This window comes from Sarcophilus harrisii, chromosome 3 (assembly GCF_902635505.1).
Source record: "Sarcophilus harrisii chromosome 3, mSarHar1.11, whole genome shotgun sequence".
Lineage (NCBI taxonomy): Eukaryota > Metazoa > Chordata > Mammalia > Dasyuromorphia > Dasyuridae > Sarcophilus > Sarcophilus harrisii.
Window position 1 is genome coordinate 605,745,585 of NC_045428.1, and position 23,136 is coordinate 605,768,720.

The following is a 23,136-nucleotide window of genomic DNA, read 5'->3' on the forward strand; positions in this document are numbered from 1 at the left end:
TACGACACATCACACCTAGTGTCATCTTGGGCTTCAATAAAATGAGAGCTCTTCTTCAATAGGCTGGAAGCAATCAATCCAGACCAGACTGTGAACAGTATCGCTTTTTTTTCTTTGCCAGTTGATCAATCAATTAATAGACATCTATTAAGCACTATTATGTGCCAGACACAGTGCTAAGCACTATGGAGAAAGCCAAAGTCTATCCATTACCAACATAGTCTAATGAAGAAGATAATGACAAAAACAGCCACGTGTGGGAATCAATAAAGTCTTGAGAATGGTCAAGGAAGAACTTTTAAGGAAAAATTGGTTGAACTTGAATGGAGGCTGGGGTCAGTATATTTCTGTCACCACACTCCCGATGAGAGGAGCCACCAGATGGAAAACGTTGTGACAGGGAGCTCAAAAGAATACATTTTCAATACTTCCATTCTCTTCCCAGTGATTACTATCTCTTAAGAATATTCTTCATGTTTCATCTAAATAAGACTTCAGCTTTTCAGGAAATTACCTGGGATCTTGTTTTTCTTTGCTCTCTCTCAGTGATGACTGAGAATGTTTTCCTTCCTTTCCCTACAATACATAGGGCTTGCCGGCTTCTCACAAACTCTTTCTAGAATTTTCTTAACATACCTTTGGGGACACTTCTGGTTAGCAGGAATTTCACATCACCCTCCCTCTTTTGCCTCCACAGACTCTCCAACCTTAGTGGGAGAACTCAGCTTTTCTCCTTGATTCCATAGGGAAAAGCATTTCATAGTAAGATAATTTTCCAGCTTTTATTTTACCAACATGATTGCCATTTCAAATGGAAATCCTTTTTGGTCTTTAGGCTCTTAATGACTGCTCACTCTGATACTCATAAAGGACATGCGAGTTTGAGGCAAATCTTTTTTCTGCTTCAGTTTCCTCTACTTAGTTGATGAGGCATGGAAATTTAGTACTTTATGACGTGGACCACTAAGGGTAGCAAGATTATTTGAATACCATGATAATTGCTCCATGGGTTATATTTTCCTCTAAACCAGCCTCCCAAGGAAAAGGGTTGAGGATTACAATTGGCAGTCACCAAGTAGGTTCAAAAAACCCCTGAGAAATGACAATCTAAACAGACTAAGCCACTGTATAAAGCAGGTGTCTGAAATTCATTTTTTTGAAGTCTCTTTAATGTGCACACTGTTACTTGAACTAGTCTTAAATCAGGGAACAGGGAACTCTCCTCCAGTTCCCCAAGTACTGGCACCAATCGCATAATATTCCAGGGAAGTCTCTAATATTTTCCTGTCCATCCTTGTTGGGGGCAGGAGGCAATTTAGGCTTGAACAATTACACAAATGAGGGCAGAAGAAACAAAGGTACCTTTTTTTTTTTTTTTTTAAGATAACCCATTAATTCCATATACAACAAAACCTGTACCTTCTCCACCCCAGCCTCCTCTCCCACATTTGGACTGATGTTATATAGCTGCTTTTTATCAAGCAGGGCAGGCTTCCTGGAGGCAAGAAACCCTCTGTCACACTGCATAATACAATATCTGGAATGATTAATGTTTTTTATTAATTAAGGCTTTTTATTTACAGACAATGTGTATGGATAATTTTGAGCATTCACCGTTATAAAACCTTGTGTTCTAAATATTTTCTGTCCCTTGCCCCAGCCCCCTCAGCAAACAATCCAATATGTGTTAAATGTGCAATTCTTCTATACATATTTCCATAGTTATTTTGCCGCACAAGAAAAATCAGATCAAAAAGGAAAAAGATGAGAGAAAAATCAAAGTGTTCAGGTGGGGAAATGAGCTTGATTTTCACTGGGTTGGGGCCTGGGGCAGTCATCTCTTTGCGCTTCCCTCCAACAAGGCCTGAGTATGGGCCCTTGGCTCCCAGGATGGGCAGCAAGCTCTCCCATACTGACATCACATCTGATGGAGTTCAAGAGAGCTAGGTGGACTCCACAGGCAGAGAGCTTCTTGGCTCCAGCTCTAGCCCTGCCAAGGCTGATGACCTGACCCTCAGGAAACTCAGTGCTCTTTTCCAGAGGCAGCTGCATGTGGCAAAAGCCGGCTCCTGCACAAAATCCAGGGCACTGAGTCACAGCTCATGATGTCACACCTTCCGGCTCTCAGCAGCTGCAGGAGGGAAAATGTCCTGGGTCCAAATCATTATGCCGGAGTCTGTCAGATCACAGCTAGTCAGAGTCCCATCATCCTCAGAGTTGATCACAACTCCAGGGATGCGGCCAGAGGGAGGGAGGCAGCCAGCCAGGATGGCAGTGAATGAAGCAAGGGGGTGAAGGTCTCAAACATAATCTGTGTCATCCTTTCTTTCCTTTGGGGTCAGGGGGCTTCTGTGAGCAGCACAAGGGGTTCTCTGGTGGTCTCATGCAATACATTATAGAAAGCATGGCCCTAGGTCTACACGCCCCTTCAATTAGTGACTTCTCCATGTTCAGTAAGGTATTTCAGGGTCAGAACTCCTCCCTGGCTCTCAGCCTAATCCCCTACTGAGTCTTCTTCCTGGCCCTCACCCACCATTACACTTTGATGTTCAGGATGCCCACAATGGAAGCAAAGACATGCCAAAGGGCACTGCGTCCTGCATGTACTCTGCCAGTAGAATAGTTTTCTTTGTGCTGCCATGAAGTATTTGGTAGTCAGTTTGGGCTTGTGCCCCTGCCTTTGCTAAAAGCCTTTCCTCCTTTAATTTTTTATAAGATTTCTCCCCCGTGTGGATTGTCTCATATACAGCCAGATGGGAACTCTTTGTGAAATCATCTCATGTTTATTATTATCATAATTCTTCTCTTTAATGAACATTCGCTGATGTTTACCAATCTAGGATTTGTAACTCAATGCCTTTGCACATTAATTTCTTTTATAAGTTTTCTCTCCAGTGTGGGTTATTTGATGTTCAACAAGATTTCACTGCTGTGCAAAAGCCTTTCCACACTGAATACTTTCAAAAAGTTTCTTTCCAATGTGAGTTCTCTGGTGTCTAGCAAGACAGGCACTGTGTGTAAAAGCCTTTCCACCTTGATTACATTTAAAATGTTTATCTCCAGAGTGGATTTTCTGATGTCTGTTAAGATCTCTCTTGCATGTGAAAGCCTTTCCACATCAATTACATTTATAAGGCTTTTCTCCTGTGTGGATTCTCTGATGTTCTGTAAGTCTGTATTTATATATGAAAGCTTTTCCACACTGATTACATTTAAAAGGTTTTTCTCCAGTGTGGATTTTCTGGTGTTTGCTAAGACCTCCACTGCGCGTGAAAGTCTTTCCACATTGATTACATTTATAAGGCTTTTCTCCTGTGTGGATTCCCTGGTGCAAAGCAAGACTGGCTCTCCTTATGAAAGCCTTTCCACATTGGTTACATTTAAAAGGTTTTTCTCCAGTATGGATTCTCTGATGTGTAACAAGGAGGGATTTGTTTGTAAAGGCTTTTCCACATTGATTACATTTAAAAGGTTTCTCTCCAGTGTGGATTCTCTGATGTAAAGCAAGAATGGAACTCTGTCTGAAAGCCTTTCCACAGTGATTACATTTAAAAGGTTTCTCTCCAGTATGGATTCTCTGATGTAAAGCAAGAATGGAACTCTGTCTGAAAGCCTTTCCACAGTGATTACATTTAAAAGGTGTCTCTCCAGTGTGGATTCTCTGATGTTTAGTAAGATTTCCCTTGCATATGAAACACTTTCCACATTGATTACATTGATAAGGCTTCTCTCCTGTGTGGATTCTCTGATGTAAAGCAAATTTATACTTGTTTGTGAAAGCCTTTCCACATTGATTACATTTGTAAGAATTTTCTCCTGTGTGGATTTTCTGATGTAAATTAAGAATGACTTTCTTTATGAAAGCCTTTCCACATTGATTACATTTATAAGGCTTTTCACCTGTATGGTTTCTCTGATGTTCAACAAGGTTGTAATTGTATCTGAAAGTCTTTCCACATTGATTACATGTATAAGGTTTCTCTCCAGTGTGGATTTTCTGATGTCTGCTAACATCTCCCTTGCATGTGAAAGCTTTTCCACATTGATTACATTTATAAGGTTTTTCCCCTGTGTGGATTCTCTGGTGTTCTGCAAGCTTGCAATTAAGTATGAAAGCTTTTCCACATTGATTACATTTATAAGGTTTCTCTCCAGTATGAATTCTCTGATGTGTTTTAAGATTTGTATTGCGTGTAAAAGCCTTTCCACATTGATTACATTCAAAAGGTTTCTCTCCAGTGTGGATTTTCTGATGTATAACTAGGAGGGACCTGTTTGTAAATGCTTTTCCACATTCATTACATTTATAAGGCTTTTCTCCTGTGTGGTTTCTCTGGTGTTCTGCAAGCCTATAATTATGTATGAAAGCCTTTCCACACTGATTACATTTAAAAGGTTTCTCTCCAGTATGGATTCTCTGATGGGCAACAAGTTTGTCATTACGTGTGAAAGTCTTTCCACATTGATTACATGTAAAAGGCTTCTCTCCAGTGTGGATTTTCTGATGTTTGCTAAAATCTCCCTTGCATGTGAAAGCCTTTCCACATTGATTACATTCATAAGGCTTTTCTCCTGCGTGGAGTCTCTGATGTAAAGCAAGACCAGCTCTAGCTATGAAAGCTTTTCCACATTGATTACATTTATAAGGTTTCTCTCCAATGTGGATTCTCTGATGTTTACTAAGAGTGGAACTAGATGCAAAAGTCTTTCCACAGTGATTACATTCAAAAGGTTTCTCATCAGTGTGGATTCCCTCAGGTACAGCTAGAAACAATCTCCGTGTGAAGATGTTCCCATCTTCTTTATATTTATAAAACTCTTTAGGATGAATCTTCTGAGATCTATCCAGGTCTGAGTTCCGACTACGGGCCTTCCCACACTCACCAAATAAAGGTTTTTTCATTCCAGGGTCAACTTCAGATTGGGAAGGAAGAGATGAATGATGGGATGAGATTGCTTCACATTCATTATACTCATCGGGTTGCTTTCCTATCTGAATTGCCTGCTGAGTAATGAGCTTAGAGGTCTGACTCAAGGCCTCTCCACCTTGACTACTCACACAAAACATTTTCCCATTTTCATTTTTCTGATGTCTAATGAGGTCTGAACTCTTGCTCAAGGCCACATCCCATTCATTATCTGGATTCATTAGGATTTCAGCAGGCTTCTCCTGAGAATCCAAAAGCTCTGCCTGTTCAGGAAAACATTTCTCCAGAAGACAGTTATTCCCTGAATTCATTTTGTTATAGTGATTTAGAAAAGAAGATTGTTTGAATCTCTTTCTAATTTCATCCACTTCACAGTCAGACTTCAGGTTATCTACTTCAATGTTAGAGTCAATGATTTCCCTCAAAGTCAAGGCACAGGGACCATCCTTTATGAATCTTTGTAGTTCACATTCTTCCACAAAAAGGCCCAGTTTTCTAGTCATCTGCTTCCATTCAAAGTTGGGCTGCAAATCTGAAGAAAACAAACCATCAACCATAGAAGTACAAAAATATGTATACAGATAATCAAAAGCAATAGCAATAATAACTTAAGACTTAGGTAGCTCATGCCCATCTCCTTACTAACCTCAAAAGAGTAAATCTTCATGGATATAGTCTTGCAGTAAAAAGTGACATTTACCATCCTAAAGGATGTAAAAGTGACCTAGGAGACCAGAGTACTGGTCCTTCAACAGAAGGGACAGTTACAGGGCAAGATAACTGCCAGATTCAAGATCAACAGAGTAAAGTGATTCTCCGTGGGAGAAGAGTTTGTTTCTAAGTTGGATACAACATGGTTTGCAACATTTTAGCTGAAAAGGACTGGGCAGCTCTCAGAGATTTGTCAGACAGTACCCCAGATACTCATCTGGGACAGAACACTTAGAAATATCCAAACTGGTCTAAGGCAAATGATGGGGAAATTCAGATGGTATGGTTTGTGTGGACTGCATTTACAATGGCTGAAAGCTATTTATGGGCCAAAGGCCTAATCAGGTGAAGCTGAACTACTCAGTGCTGATGGAGCCACATTGATAAGTGATACCAACAGGATCCTGGAAAGATGGGCTGAACACCTCTGTAGCACTCTAAGGAGACCATGGGTATTACCACCTCACACCTATCATATCACCTAGAAAGTCAGAAAAAGATAATGAAGAATGGGAGAAGGGATGAGGGGAAAGTGGGAAGTTAATCCACTGTTGGTGGCATTATGATCAGATCCAATCATTTTGGAGAGCAATTTGGGATTAGGTCCAAAGGGATATAAAACTCTGCATATCCTGTGACTTAGCAGTAACCCCACTGGGTCTGAAAACCAAAGAAATCAAAAACAAGGGAAAAGGACCCATAATTGCAAAAATTAGTGTAGAGCCTCTTTTTGGGAAAGAATAGGAAAACGAGTAGATGTTCATCAATTGACGAATGACCAAAGAAACAGAAATTGTCTGAAGAAACAACTCCTATCAAAACAGATTTGGCAAGATGGGAAAAGAAAACAACTCCCTGAAAACAGAATTAGTGAAATGGAAGAGAACAACTGCCTAAAATGTGGGGGAAAAAAATCCAATGAACACAACAAGCCATTTAAAATTTCAATTGGTCAAAAGGAGATTAAAAAAAGCTAACTGAAGAAACTCACTAAAAAGTAGATTTGAACAAATGGAAGTGAATGACTCAATGAGACATTAAGAATCAGTCAAACAGAAATCATATTTTTCCTGGCAATGAACCCTGATTATCTATGGCTCCAGCTGTTGAAGTGGAAGTAAATGATTCAATTCAAAAAGGCTAAAAGGAAAGAACAAAGTGGATGGAGAGATAGAGCACCCAGAGGAACTAGCACCTAAGGCTGAGATGCACCAGAGTATGCATCCCTTCTCTCCTGTTTATGCTGTATTTGGCCTGACAAGTAAAACCATGTAAAGCCAGGAAATTGTCCTTACCCAGGGACAGCAGGTTCTGGATATTCTCCAGTGTGACCTCCTTGTACAGCTCCTTCTGAGAAGCATCCAAGAGCCCCCACTCCTCCTCAGTGAAGTTCACCATCACATCCTTGAAGGTCACCACCTCCTAAACCATCAAAAGGCACAAGATTTTGAGCTGACACTCCAGAATCTATCTGGCCCAACCTTCATCAACCTAGAGGAGAAACCTGAACCAGAGTTGGGATTTGTCTCTCAAAATTCACATGACTTTTATGATTGTCACAGCCAACACTTTACAACCAGTCATTCAGAGACCAATGGGATACTGAGAAATGCCTTTTCTGTTTGAAGTAAGACTCACCTTGGAATACAAAAGATTTCTTATTGTACAATGCTTGTCCTGATGAAAGGAGGGAAAATGTCAGTGACATATTAGTGAAGTAAGAGAATGTGTGTAAGAGAAAGAGAGACGGGCAGGGGAAATTCCTCCCCATCAGAAATGTCATAAGGGACATGTTAAGGAAATTCCATGAAGAGTTTGGGAGAAGGTGACAAGGACTTTATATTCTTGGGCCAACAGAAACTGAACATTCATCACTGAGGAAAGAAGAAAGAAAAAAAAAATTTGATAAATGTGGTGTTCTTGTTCTTTTTTTATAATATAATCGTTCTCTGGGAGCAGGTTTCTTGGGGAGGTTTTCTGGAGGCAGCCTGAATTTCAGTTCCAAGTAATAATCACTCCAAATACAGCCAGCTGATAAAATCCAAACGTTTATTTCTCCTTTCAAAATAGCCCAGTTAGTTTTCTTAGAGGCCTATCTCTCTGCTTGGTTCCAAGAGCTCCCTCCAAATGTCTCCAAATCCAAAGGTGTGTCCTTCAGCCTCCAGCCAGCACAAAGGTGGAAAATGCAATGAATTTGACTTCACTTCCAAGAGTGGGCTTGTGGGCTTCTGTATCTCCCAGAGTGCTCCTCTCCGACTCCTGGCAATATTCCGAACTAACTCTGACTGACTCACTGAAGCTCTTTTTAAAATGCTTGATGTAAAAGGCTGATGATTCCTCCTCTGAGAGTGGGATTATGGGATCTGAGAGTGGGATTATGGGTTTCTGACTTGTGAATCTCATACTGAATACTGACTTGTGAATCTCCCAAAAGTGTGAACTCTAATGAGTACTTAAATATATTAGTGAGCTAGAGAATTTGTTAAGTACCAATCTAAATTAGGCAATGGACATCACTTTCTAAGAATTCTAACAGGTAAATAGCCTAAAAGTAAGAAATATTCCAACCAGATGAAAGCAAGGAAAGTTTCCTAGAGATATATTACTCCCAATATATCCATGACAGTATAGTATGAGACTGCTTCCAGCCACATCAAGCATTCTCTATTCTTACATGAGGAATTAATATGACACTGGGCAGGGGGGGGTCATGGACAAACCATCTGATATCTTTGTTTTACACTTAGCTTGACTTGTTAATGGAATGGATTCATTCACTTCAAAATTGAATTATTGAAAAAGAAGCGTAACTCCATGGGGAAAGGAGAGTTTCTTTCCTTTCTTAAAAGGTAATATTTTATCAGCTGGGATTGGAGAATAAGCAAATGCATAAGAAAGGCATATATCGTTTATTTCTGCAAAAGAAATGATTTCAACATCACATAAGAACACTAGAATATTGGGGGATCAGAAATCAAGAGAATGAGTAAAAAGCTAGCTTGATAGCTATCATCAAAGAGAGTGCCCACATCTGCAAACACTTTGATGTGCTAGAAGGAATTGCCTATTTTCTAACCTGCTGCATATAGGAACTGACCCCACCTCATAGAACCAGAAGTGGTTTGGGGGCCCCTCCATGCTATAACTCCTGTTTCTCTCAGCACTCAGTCCCCCCCAGCGGCCCTGCTCTCCTGACTGGGGAGATTTCTCAATGGCACCAAGCCTCACCACCCACCCTGGTGCTGTTTTTGGTCCTTTTGATGTCTCCCCCACCTAATCTCTCCTCCTTGAACTCTGGGACACACAATCACACCATTTGCACTCATATCCCAACATATGTCACTGAGCCTTTCAAACAGGAAATGGGCATTTTTTTCCCACTGAGGCAACTGGGTTAAGTGATTTGCTCAGGGTCATACTAACTATGGTTAGTCAGGGTTATAATTAACACAGGAAGTGTTTAATGTCTGAGTCCAGATTTGAACTCAGGTCCTCCTGACTTCAGGTTCTATTCACTGCGCCCCCTCGCTGCTCCTAGAAATGGCTTTTTGAATGGGAATGTTTAAGCAGGCTTAAGTAAGTCCACTTGATTCTCCACTGGCTGCACTAAATATCAATACACCCCAAATCCCCTCCATTATGTTCCTCCTGCCAATCCCTCTAAGAAAACTCATGGACTCACTTCCTGGGGGATCCTTTTCCTTCATAAAGCTCTTGGCAAATGCCGGGTCCCTCCGGTTCTACTCAAGCAGTTATGACTGGCCTTGGCCTGGTGTGTGGAGCTATGGGACAAACCCCTGTAACAGACCTAATTCCAAATGCACAGACCAGTATCTTTTGTTCTTTTCTGAATCATGTCCCTTTTCCTTCCTCAGGTCCCAACCATGAGTCACCCAGAGCTTCTTATGAGTCTTTGTATAAGACAAAAACTAACGGAGGCAAAGGAGACGGTTTGAGGCTCAGGAGGAGAGTCTGTGTCTGACACCCCGGGCAGTGGGAGCCACTCGTCCCTCACCCTCCCATGGAAAACGTCACCCTCCTGAGTGGACAAATAACTGACAGCTTGATCTCTGGCCGGGTCCTCCTCTCCCTTTCTCAGGGCGTCCCCAGCAAGGCCCCTGACAATTCTCATAACAATGTTAAGGAAGATCCTATTTCCAGGGCTCCAGGCCCATGGCAGATGCCACAGAACCAGCCCCCAAAGCCGGGCCAGGCTTCTTCCACCTTCTTCCCCTCCTGCTCCTGGATCCAGGGACCCCGAGCTCTGATTGAGCCTTGACAAGACCCTCCATCCCATAACTGGCATCCAGGGCCTTCTCTCCTGGTGTGAATGTCCTCCCTCCCCCCCTGGGCCTCCCAGCCTCCTTCCTGTCTCAGGTAAAGTTTCACCTTCTGAAAAAAGAGTTTTTCCAGGTCCCCAAACTGGTGGAACCTTCCTTCAGAGAAGTCTCCACTGTACGGGTTTGTGTGGACAGCTTGATGAGGTGTTTCCAGACTGCACTGATAGCTCAGGGAGGGCAGGGACCCTCAGCTTGTAATCTCCCTTTGCCTCCCCCTGGGGGTGGGCACAGTGCTTGGCACCCAGGAGCCACATTCTCAGTGCTCATTGATGGGACCTGGCAAAGGAGAGGGACTCAGAGCCCTGGGAGCAGCTGTGTGGCCTGAGGGGGCAGAAAGTGGGCAGTGCCAGGAGGTAGATTCTTGCCAGTCCTGCCAGGGTCCCCCTCCGTCTCCCAGGAGGGAGCTTCCTTGGCTCTCCTGGACTCCCCCTGGGCTGATGCTGCTCAGCTCTGGGCAGGGACTGCACTCACCTGGGACGAGGGGCTCTGGCTGCCAGGGGCCATGTCTCTCGTTCTGGGCTTGGGTCCTGTTCCAGCTGGTCTGGGGAGGGAGAGGGACCTCAGAGAGGGAGGACGGGGTCTCAGGCTTCTCTGTCCAGGCTGCATGCTGACCTGCCCACAATGAGAGAGAGAGAGAGAGAGAGAGCTCTGAGGGCAGGGACGGTGGGGAGAGGCTGCTCCCCAGGAGGAGGCCGAGAGATCTTAGAGAGAAGGAGGCTGAGAGAGCACAGAAAAGGAAGAGAGATCTCAGCTCAGAGGAGGAAGCAGAGAGATGTCACCTGTGGGGGCGGGGAGACCCTCCCAGGACCCCCAGCACGGGACACTTGGATCTCCTGCACAGTGTAGGGAAGGGCCCTGAGAGCATGAGCCCACATGGTCAAGATCACAAGGCCTTCATCGGAATCCCTGGAAGGCAATGTGACGCTGACCCTGCCTGCCTCAGTTTCTCCATCTGTAACTTGGAACGCCCACCTGCCAAAAGCCCCAGAAACTCTGACCCACGTTCCAAGACCACCAGGAGGGAAACAGGGCAAGGAGCAGAGCTGGATGGGAGCCCCAGCCCCCCTCCCCCTCCTGTCAGGGAGCCTCCGCCACCCCCGCTGTTCTCCAGACAAATAGAAGGACTGGGGCAAGTTCCCCCTGAGAGCTGCACATGGGGAGCGCTTCCTGCATCCCGGCCCCATACTCAGTGCTTTACACAAGGGATCTGGGGGGAGGGGAGGGGGGGGAACATGGAGGGGCTACTCTCAGCCCTTTTTTGCACTGGAGGAAACTGGGGCAAACAACGTAAAACTACAGAATCCTCCCCCCTCCCCAAAGTGTGCAAAGGGCCGCTGGTGGCTGGCGAGGGGACCCCGCAATACTAGGGTCTCATTGGGGGAGGGGACAGTTGGGTTCTGCAAGAAACACTCAGCAGTGCGCACCCCCCTCCCCCCCCAAGCCACAGGGATGCACAAGCGCGCCCCTCCCCCATCTCAGCCCAAGCAGGGGAAATCCCTGAGGGAGAAGGCCGGGGGTGCAGCCCCACTCACGCGCAATCTCACAGCTCAGTTACACGCCCCCACTCACAGCCACTGCACTTTCGCCCCCCTCTCCTGTACGCGCGCCCCCATACTCGGGCCTACACATGCGCACCAAGTCTGCCCCAAGAGCGGCCCCCAACTGGTGAAGAAGAGGGGCCTTACCAAGGAAGGTGGAAACACAGGCCGTGCCTGAGCATAGCTGCCCGCCTCCCCTCCCCCCCCTCCTGCCCCACTGAAATAAGAACAGAAATAAACCTGGGACCCGGGAGGCAGCGCCTGTACCCCAGGGGACTCCCGGCATGCCCCGCGGCTCAGCAGCCCAGGGACCCCCGCGGGGTGACGTCACCAGGAGGCCCTCTGCCTGTCGGGGTCCGGAGGCTGGGGCAGAAGCTCCCCGAGAAGCCGCCTCCCCTCTGGGGGATCCCTCCTTCTGCGGAGGGGGCGGGGCCCGAACAGCACTAGGGGTCCTGGGCTGCAGGCGAGTTGGCAGAATTGACCAAGTGCCGGGAACGGCTCTGGTCCGTCGGAGCTGCAGCTTTGGCCCCGTCACCTGCTGCCGAGGGGCCCTTCTCCCAGGGGGTGGGATACAGACGGGAAGAATGGTTAGGGACCGGAGCCCCGACTGTGAGCCACAGGGCCCCGAGTGTGAGCCGGAGCTTCCTGCACAGCAACGGAGAGAAATTTGGAGTTGTTTTGAAAAATGTATCTTCGCCTTGTTGTGTCATCCGGGGAAAAAGTCAACCCTATTCACATCAACAGGGAGTGACATGGGTCTGTCCCGTGTGTCTGGGATGATTCTCTGTGACTTTTCTGCCCTGCACTGTCCGAGTCACCAGAAATTAGTTGGTTGGAGCAGCCACAAAAGGGGCCCCCGAGGATTCCAGTCTTCTTCCTCCCCCGAACATTGCCCTTTGATTGAAGTCCCATCCCAAGTTGGGGGATCTGGAAGCCCCCCCATTTGCTGTATGCAGACAGAAAGCCTTGTTATCTCTGCAAACTCCCAAGGATAAATTTCTAGGCTGGGTTCCTCTCTCCCCTTTAAGCCTCCTTCTAATCCTGAGGAGCAGCCAGGGAGCAGAGAACAGCCAAGTGTCTGCTAAAAGAAAGGACTCTGTTCTGACTGCAGGCTCTTTAGGTGTCTAGCCTTCAGGTTGGCCGGACTGTGCTAAGGCACTTCCACCTGATTAAGATCTCCAATCTGTCTCCACCTCCAGGAAAGGGGGAGAAGTTTCTCTTCCCTCAGGTGTGGTCACCGTCAGATGACCAGTACTTGAGAGGTATTGACCAGCTGCAGGGATCTGACTCAGAATCCAGGGGATGAGCCCTGCAGTCCCTCCTGGGGCTCCAAAGCAGCTCCAAGTCCACTCCCAGCAAGAAATAGTTTCAGAGGAGATCATGGCCCCATATCCAAGGGCTTTGGGCCCAATATGGATGGAGGGAAAAGGACCGTTGGGGTGAATGCATCCCAACCACATGTTACCCTGATCTGAGTGGCCCCCAGTATGGTGCAAATTGGCTTTGGGCTAATTGCTGCTATGGGCCCTGGTAACTAACTTTGTAACCCTGGGATGTCATCACACTTTGGGTTCAGCTCATCTCTGGAATTTACATTAAAATAGACTGGACAGTCCATTTATTTGGCTAAAAATAACAGTCCAGTTATTTGGCTAAAGGAAATTTAGCATTTTATGGCATGGACCACTAAGGGTAGCAAGATTACTTGAAAACCACAATTAAAGCTCCATGGGTTATATTTTCTTTTCACTCAAATTGATATTCAGAACGGAGAGATTACTTGAAGGACTTGGGCACTGGGTTTAGAATTGAATAGTTCAAATCCTGACTCACATTCTCCCGAGCTCTGTAAGTCTAGACAGTGTGGCAGTTTGCATTCCTGATTTTATGTGTTCAACAGAAATACTTTTTGGTGATTGGTGTTTTTTATTTTTTCTATTTTGGGTAGGAGAGGAAAGCAGGACAAGGAATACTAGCAATAGGATCATCCTGCCCCTGATCCTCCAACCTAAAATAATGGGGAAGCATTATTACAGTGATAATACATGCAACAGAACAGAAGGACTCAGAAAAATATCTTGAAAAACGTTATTTTGAATTCATTACTACTCAAAAGATAAATACAAGCTTTGCAGATTTGGTTGTCGAATAATTTTTTGGTTTGGTAGGCATTTAACAGGTTTATTTCATTCATGTGAATTTCAAAATAAAAAAAAAAAAAAGATATATATGGTGTCCTATTGTCAATTTCACCAATGTTGAATACTTCATGACAAGAAATCTTAAAATTATTTTCACGACATTCTCTATCTTTTAAATCTATATCTTGAATTAAGAATTCTCTTGGCTACAATTGTAGATTGTACCTAAGTATTTACTTTTATTTTAAAAATAAACTTTATCAGAAAAGAAATCCATGTACCTCTCCCACTTACCTCAAATGACAAAAAAGCAAATCTTCCTATTATATTTGTTGATAATCTATGCAAAACTCTTGCATTGTCTTATCCCAAAATATATTCGTGCCAAATACATTCTTGAACAATTCACATTTAGAAGCTTGTCTGAAGAAAACAACTCCTGACATAACAGATTTCGCAAGATGGGAAAAGAAAACAACTCCCTGAAAAACAGAATTAGTGAAATGGAAAAGAATTGGTGAAAATGAAAAAAAAATACAATGAACCAACAAGTCATTTAAAAGTTCAATTGGCCAAAAGGAGATAAAAAAGCTAACCGAAGAAAGAAATTCACTAAAAAGTAGATTTGAAGATATGAACAATTTTCAGATGATGAAATTGAAACTATTACCACTCATGTGAGTGTTCCAAATCACTATTGATCAGAGAAATGAAAATTAAGACAACTGTGAGATACCACTACACACCTGTCAGATTGGCTAAGATGACAGGAAAAAATAATGTTGAATGTTGGAGGGAATGTGGGAAAACTGGGACACTGATAACAAATCCAACCATTGTGGAGAGCAATCTGGAATTATGCCCAAAAAGTTATCAAACTGTGCATACCCTTTGATCCGGCAGTGCTACTACTGGGCTTATATCCCAAAGAAATACTAAAGAAGGGAAAGGGACTTGTATGTGACAAAATGTTTGTGGCAGCCCTTTTTCTAGTGGGTCGAAACTGGAAAATGAAGAATGGATGCCCATTAACTGGAGAGTGGTTGGGTAAATTGTGGTATATGAATGTTATGGAATATTATTGTTCTGTAAGAAATGACCAGCAGGGTGACTACAGAGAAGCTTGGAGAGACTTACATAAACTGATACCAAGTTAAATGAGCAGAACCAGGAGATCATTATTTATATACCTCAACAACAATACTGTATGATGATCAATTCTGATGGAAGTGGATTTCTTCGACAAAGAGAAGATCTAATTCAGTTCCAATTGATCAATGATGGATTGAAGCAGCTACACCCAGAGAAAGAACACTGGGAAATGAGTATAAACTGTTTGCATTTTTGTTTTTCTTCCCAGGTTATTTTTACCTTCTGAATCCAATTCTCCCTGTGCAACAGGAGAACTGTTTGGTTCTGCACACATATATTGTATCTAGGATATACTATAACATATTTAACATGTATAAGACTGCCTGCCATCTAGGAGAGGGGGTGGAGGGAGGGAAGGGAAAAGTTGGGACAGAAGTGAGTGCAAGGGATAATGTTGTAAAAAATTATCCAGGCATATGTTCTGTCAAAAAAAAGTTATAATTTTAAAAAAAGCAGATTTGAACAAATGGAAGTGAATGACTCAATGTGACATTAAAAATCAGTCAAACAGAAATCATGGTTTTCCTGGCAATGAACCCTGATCATCTATGGTTCCAGCTGTTGAACTGGAAGTAAATGATTCAATTCAACAGGCTACAAGGAAAGAACAAAGTGGATGGAGAGTTGGAGCACCCAGGGGACCTAGCACCAAAGGCTAAGATACACCAGAGTATGCATCCCTTCTCTCCTGCTCATACTATATTTGGCCTGACAACTTAAACCACAAAAAGACAGGAAATTGTCCTTACCCAGGGATAGCAGATTCTGGACATTCTCCAGTGTGACCTCTTTGTACAGCTCCTTCTAAGGAGGATCCAGGCTCTCCCACTCCTCCTCACTGAAGTCCACTATCACATCCTTGAAGGTCACCAAATCCTAAACCATCAAAAGGCACAAGATTTTGAGCTGAAACTCCAGAATCTATCTGGCCCAACCTTCATCAACCTAGAGGAGAAAACTGAACCAGAGTTAGGATTTGTCTACCAAAATTCACATGGCCTTTATGACTGTCATAGCTAACACTTTGCAACCAGGCATTCAGAGCCCAATGGGATACTGAGAAATGCCTTTTCTGTTTGAAGACTCACCTTGGAATACAAAAAGTTTCTTATTGCACAATGCTTATCCTGATGAAAGTAGGGAAAATGTCAGTGACATCAGTGAGGTATGAGAATGTGTATAAGAGAAAGAGAGACGGGCAGGGGAAATTCCTCCCCATCAGAAGTGTCATAAGTGACATGTTAAGGAAATTCCATTAAGAGTTTGGGAGACAGAGATTATAAAGAAGGGAAAGGGACCTGTATGTGCACGAATGTTTGTGGCAGCCCTTTTTGTAGTGGCTAAAAACTGGAAACTGAATGGATGTCCATCAGTTGGAGAATGGCTGAATAAATTGTGGTATACAAATATTATGGAATATTATTGTTCTGTAAGAAATGACCAACAGGATGATTTCAGAAAGGCCTGGAGAGACTTACACGAACTGATGCTGAGTGAAATGAGCAGGACCAGGAGATCATTATATACTTCAACAACAATACTATATGATGACCAGTTCTGATGGACCAGGCCATCCTCAGTAACGAGATCAACCAAATCATTTCCAATGGAACAGTAATGAACTGAACTAGCTACGCCCAGAGAAAGAACTCTGGGAGATGACTAAAAACCATTACATTGAATTCTCAATCCCTATATTTATGCACACATGCATTTTTGATTTCCTTCCCAAGCTAATTGTACAATATTTCAGAGTCTGATTCTTTTTGTACAGCAAAATAACGTTTTGGTCATATATACTTATTGTGTATCTAATTTATATTTTAATGTATTTAACATCTACTGGTCATCCTGTCATCTGGGGGAGGGGGTGGGGGGGGTAAGAGGTAAAAAATTGGAACAAGAGGTTTGGCAATTGTTAATGCTGTAAAGTTACCCATGCATATATCCTGTAAATAAAAGGCTATTAAATTTTAAAAAAAAAAAGAGTTTGGGAGAAATTGACAAGGACTTTATATTCTTGCATCAACAGAATCTGAACATTCATCACAGAGGAAAGAATAAAGAAAAAAAAAAGATTTGGTAAATTTCCTAAAAGTAAGAAATATTCCAACCAGATGAAAGCAAGGAAAGTATCTTAGAGATATATTACTCCCAATATGTCCATACAGTGTAGTATGAAACTGCTTCCAGCCATGTCAAGCATTCTCTATTCTTACACTAAGGGGCTGATATGACACTGGGCAGGGGGCATCATGGACAGAACATCTGCTGTCTTTGTTTTACACTTGGCTTGACTTATTAATGGAATGGATTCATTCACTTCAAAACTGAATTATTGAAAAAGAAGAGCAACTCCATGGGGAAAGGAGAGTTTCTTTCATTCCTTGAAATGTAATATTTTGTCAGCTGGGATGGGAGAATGAGCTAATGCATAAGAGACATTTATAAATTATTTCTGCAAAAGAAATGATTTCAATATCACATAAGACCCTAGAATAATGGAGATTAGAAATCAAAAGAATGAGTAAAAAGCCAGCTTGATAGCTATCATACAAGAGAGTGTCCACATCTGCAAACACTTTGATGTGCTAGAAGGAATCACATATTTTCTAACTTGCTGCATATAGGAACTCTGCTTGGGAAATGCATTTCGCAGGTGATGCTTTTCTATTTCATTTTCTTTTAATTTCTGGATGAATGATAAGATTGGTTTTTTCGAAAGTTTTTTTTTTCTTTTTCTTTTTTTTTTTGAGAAATTCCCTTCCTTGGATATAAAAATCTCTCACTTTCTTTTTTCTTTTGCCATTTTAATTTTCATGAAAACATCTGACTCATCTACCTCTCATGTATATTTCACTTTTAACTTCCTTTCTGTCTAGTATTAAATTTGTGAGCAACTGAATAAAGCCTCAGTTGAGTTGAGATTTAACTGAGTAACTTCCATGCCAGGTGTAATTGGAGAATTTTCCTAAACCACTTCATTACATTCTACAGACACTGTGTCAAAGCTCTGAAGTTTATGCCAAGGCAGCTCCCTGCTAAAGGCCAAAGAACGTCCAACAACAAAAAGAATTGATAGTTGCCTTAGTTCATTTCCTGTCAGAGAGCTGTTACTATTACTGTTAATTTTAAAGCAAAATCAGCCTAACTGCCTGCATAAATTGGTAAACATTGTTTAATAAATGTTACAAAAGGTAATTCATTTCTCAAAATCTAGATTCCAAGAGAAGTTGCTTTCCTAAGGACATCATTGGATTAGGTTCAAGGAACTATTTTTAAATTACCACCTAGCAGAAAAAAATCATTAGAATCATAATCCTATAAATTTATTGGCAATCCATCTTCAGTAATGAGATGAACCAAATCAGTTCCAATAGAGAAGTAATGAACTGAACCAGCTACACCCAGTGAAAGAACTCTGGGAGAAGACTATGAACCATTACATAGAAGTCCCAATCCCTCTATTTTTGTCTGTCGGCATTTTTGATTTCCTTCACAGGCTAATAGTACACTATTTCAAAGTCCAATTCTTTTTGTACAGCAAAATAACTGTCTGGACATGTATACTTTAACATACTTAACATACCTTGGTCAACCTGCCATGGGGGGGAGGGGATGGGAGAAGGAGGGGAAAAATTGGAACAAAAGGTTTGGCAATTGTCAATGCTGTAAAATTACCCATGCATAACTTGTAAACAAAAAGCTATAATGAAAAAAAATTATTGGCAATCAAATAAAATTCATTCAATTGAAAGCAGTCCTAGATATTGTAAGAAAGAAAATCATGTAAACACTTAGCAATATGACAATGTAGACTGATTGCATTCAGAAAACAGAACAGTTATTTTGATGCAAAACATGTTGCCTTAATGCCCAATATTTAGAGGCTTTTCCATTAAGGGATGATGTACTCATAGAAAGTCAAACATCAAAGTCTCCTTAGAGAACACATGGGACTTTCAGTGAAATCTTATGATTTAGTTCAGGACAAACTCCATTCCATAAAACTAGATTAAACGAGGGGGATGACGTGTCTTCCGGAATCTCAATTTCCCCAAGAGTCATTTCTACTAGTAGAAAAGAGTCTACTGTCAAACTTTGACCTTGGCCATGAGTATGAGTGGAGAAAGAAGAGGAGCCTAGGGGCTCAGGACTGAGGCAAAACTGGTCTCCTGGACCCTCTCAGGAAGGTCTCTGCTCACAGAAGTCACAGGAGACTCTTCTCTTTCCTCACGTCCCATTTTTCTGGGCAAACTGCCTGGGATTTCTCTTCCTGGCAGAAGCTCTGGGGGAAGAAGCGCCCCCTTTTCCTTCAGATAACTGTCTCCTAGAAATGCAGGGCTGTGCTTGACTTCCCCAGGTAGGTAGGAGCCGGGAGAGCAGAGAGGTCAGAAGGCCGAGCTGTGCTCTCCCTGACTTCCCCTCAAAGAACTAGAGTGGTCTTGGGGGCCCCCTCCATGCCATCCTGCTTCTCTCAGCTCTCAGCTCCCCCCAGAGGTCCTGCTCTCCTGACTGGGGAGACTTCTCAATGGCACCAAACCTATAACCATGTCCTGATGCTATGTTTGGTCATTTTGATGCCTCCTCTTCCCAATCTGTTTCCTCTTTGAACTCTGGGAAACACAATCACACCACTTGCACTCATACCCCAACATATGTCACTAAGGCTTTCATCTAGGAAATGGGCTTTTTTTTCCCCCCACTGAGGCAACTGGGGTTAAGTGATTTGTCCAGGGTCACACAGCCAGGAAGTATTAAGTGTAAGGGCAAAATTTGAACTCGGGTCCTCCTGACTTCACGGTTGGTGCTCTATTCACTGTGCCACCTACCTGCACCTAGAAATGAGCTTTTTTAATGTGATTTTTAAAAAATAATTATACACACACACACACACACACACATATATTGACAGAGTCCATGCCTGGGTAATTTTTGACAATATTATCTCTTGCACTAATTTCTGTTCCAACTTTTCCCCTCCCTCCCTCCACCACCTCCCCCAGATGGCAAGCAGTCCTATACATGTTAAATATGTCACACAGTATATCTTAGATGCAATATATGTGTGCAGAACCAAACAGTTTTCTTGTTGCACAGGAAGAAATGGATTCAGAAGATAAAAATAACCCGGAGAAGAACCAAAATGCAAACAGTTTACATTCATTTCTCAGTGTTCTTTCTTTGGGTGTAGCTACTTCTGTCCATCATTAATCAACTGAAACTAAGTTAGATCTTCTCTTTGTTGAAGAAATGCACTTCCATCAGAATACATCCTCATACAGCATTATTGTTGACGTATATAATGATTTCCTGGTTCTGCTCATTTCACTTAGCATCAGTTCCCGTAAGTCTTAACAATCCTCTCTGTATTTATCCTGCTGGTTGTTTCTTACAGAACAATAATATTCCATAACATTCATATACTACAATTTACACAACCATCCTCCAATTGATGGACATCCATTCATTTTCCAGTTTCTAGCCACCACAAAAAGGGCTGCCACAAACATTTTGGCACATATAGGTCTCTTTCCCTTCTTTAGTATCTCTTTGGGGTATAAACCCAGTAGTAGCACTGCTGGGTCAAAGGGTATGCACAGTTTGATAACTTTTAGAGCATAGTTCCAAATTGCTCTCCAGAATGGTTGGATTCGTTCACAACTCCACCAACAATGCATCGGTGTCCCAGTTTTGCCGCATCCCCTCCAACATTTGTCATTATTTTTTCCTGTCACCTTAGCCAATCTGACAGGTGTGTAGTGGTATCTCAGAGTTGTCTTAATTTGCATTTCTCTGATTAATAATGACTTGGAGCATCTTTTCATATGGCTAGAAATAGTTTCAATTTCATCATCTGAAAATTGTTCTGTTCATGTCCTTTGACCATTTATCAATTGGAGAATGGCTTGATTTCTTATAGAGTCAATTCTCTATATTTTGGAAATGAGGCCTTCATCAGAACCTTTAATTGTGAAAATGTTTTCCTAGTTTGTTGCTTCCCTTCTAATCTTGTTTGCATTAATTTTGTTTGTACAAAGGCTTTTTAATTTGATGTAATCAAAATTTTCTATTTTGTGATCAATAATGATCTCTAGTTCATCTGTGATCACAAATTTCTTCCTCCTCCACAAGTCTGAGAGATAAACTATCCTATGTTACTCTAATTTATTTATAATATCTTTCTTTATGCCTAAATCATGGATCCATTTTGATCTTATCTTGGTATATGGTGTTAGGTTTGGATGGATGCTTAATTTCTGCCATCCTAATTTCCAGTTTTCCCAGCAGGTTTTGTCAAATAATGAATTCTTATCCCCCAAGTTGGGATCTTTGGGTTTGTCAAACACTACATTGCTATAGTTGACTATTTTGTCCTGTGAACCTAAACCTATTCCACTGATGAACTAATCTATTTCTTAGCCAATACCAAATGGTTTTGGTGACCGCTGCTTTATAATATAGTTTTAGATCAGGTACAGTGAGGCTACCTTCATTTGATTTTTTTTTCATTAATTCCCTTGAGATTCTAGACCTTTTGCTCTTCTATATGAATTTTGTTGTTATTTTTTCTAGATTAAATGTGAATTTTTAAGCAAGCTTGATTCTCCACGGGCTGCACTAAATATCAATACACTGCAAAGTCCCCTTCATTATGTTCCTTCTGCCAATCGTCCTCAAGCAGCTATGACTGTCCTTGAACTTGTGTGTGGAGCTATGGGAAAAACCCCTATAACAGACCTTTCTAACTAAATGCACAGACCCACATCTTTTGTTCTTTTCTGAAGAATGTCCCTTTTCCTTAATCCCATGTGGGGTCAAGGTCACAGGACCTTCACCTGAATCCCTGGAAATCTAGTATCACTTTGGCCAAGACTTTTCATCCCTGCCTGCCTCATTTTCCCCAAGTGTAACAGGGGCCCCCTCCTGCACAACTGCTCCACAACTGCTGAGAGATGTCCCAAGACCACCAGGAGGGAAAAAGGTCAAAGGGCAACGCTGGATGGGAGGCCCACACACTGAGCAGCCCCTCCCCCTTCCAGTCCTGCCGGGGAACCTCCTCCACCAGTCCTATTGTCCTCCAGGCAAAAGGAAGGACTGGGCACGGTTCACACTAAGAGCTGCCTGTAGGGGGCGCTCCTGTATATAAGGCCCTGTATTTAGTGCTTTACAGAAGGGATATCATTGGGAGGGAGAGGGGGAGGGGCTACTCTCACCCCCCTTTTTACACTAGAAGAAACGGAGGTAAAAGCGGATCAAGTTTCAGGCTCCTCGCCCCCTCCAAGTGTACCAAGGGCCAAAGGCGACCGGGGCTCAGTTGGGCTGAGAAACACTCAGCAGCCCCCCCAGATTACAGAAATGAACCCCAGACCCTCCCCCATCTCAGTCCACGCAGATGCAATCACGCAGAGTCAGACCGCCCCTCTCCCCTCCCCCCGCCACCGTGCAGCCACCCACCCACGCGCACGCAGGCACCCCTCCCCCACGCGCGCGCACGCAGTTCAGTACCCGCCCCCACTCACAGCTACTGCACTTTTGCACTTCTCCACGGGCACCGCTCTCTCTCGCACGCGCGCCCCCCACTCGGAGCCCGCTCACGCGCAACAGCTTTGCAAACTCGGCCACGAGACCCGCCCGGAACTGGCGCCGAAGGGGAGGAGCCTTAAGGAGGACAAGGGAAGTCCCCGGCGGCGCCTGCGCACAAACGCCCTCCTGCCCTCCCCTACCTTCTTCCCCTTCCCCACTCTTCCGGCACCAGAGGCAGAATAGAAATAAACCCAGCACTCGGGAAGCAGGTCCTGCCCCCATCCCCTCACTCCCCTTTACCCCCCTGCCCCCACGGGGGCTCCCAGCATGCCCTGGGGCTCAGCACCCCAGGGGCAGAGGCGGGAGTGACGTCACTAGGAGGCTTTTTTTTTTTTTGACACAGTGAAGACTTTATCCCGATTCCTTTTATTCTTGGCTCTGTCCCCCTCCCCCTTTCTTTCCAGTAAGTTCGGATGTCCTGGGGATGAGCTGGGAATGAAATGCTGGGTTCCATACAAGAAAGAGACCCACATGTGATCGTAAATTCCTGATGGAAAAGTGCAGGGGGAAGTTTTGTGTTAGATCATTTGCATAATTACAAAGCAGGACTCGGTCCCCCCTTCCCCTGGGCGGGGCCGCTGGCCACCGGACCTGTGCCCTTCCCCCATCCCCCCCTAAAGTGAGGGGGGACAGGGAGAGGACCGCGCTCATGCTCGGCCCTTTCTGGGCCCGCTGTGGGTTAGAAGCAATTTCTGTACCTTTGGACATTTCCCCCCGGGACAGCTGCGCATTCCTCCGC

At 43.5% G+C, this 23,136-nt stretch overlaps 1 protein-coding gene and 1 long non-coding RNA gene across 2 annotated transcripts; both read right to left on the minus strand.

Moving 5' to 3' along the window:
* Positions 1-1,363: 1,363 nt before the first annotated feature.
* Positions 1,364-10,483, minus strand: LOC100926751 (zinc finger protein 501-like). The gene is made up of 4 exons (XM_031961812.1): positions 10,451-10,483; positions 6,935-7,061; positions 5,297-5,460; positions 1,364-3,745 (listed from the first exon to the last, which is right to left on the minus strand). Exons 1-4 carry the CDS (start codon positions 10,481-10,483, stop codon positions 3,119-3,121), a joined length of 951 nt encoding a protein of 316 aa, XP_031817672.1. The 3' UTR covers positions 1,364-3,118.
* Positions 10,484-10,597: 114 nt separating this feature from the next.
* On the minus strand, positions 10,598-22,494 carry LOC116423060. The gene is made up of 3 exons (XR_004233545.1): positions 22,334-22,494; positions 15,560-15,686; positions 10,598-14,140 (listed from the first exon to the last, which is right to left on the minus strand). It is a non-coding gene; the product is annotated as an uncharacterized LOC116423060 (long non-coding RNA).
* Between the last annotated feature and the right edge of the window lie 642 nt (positions 22,495-23,136).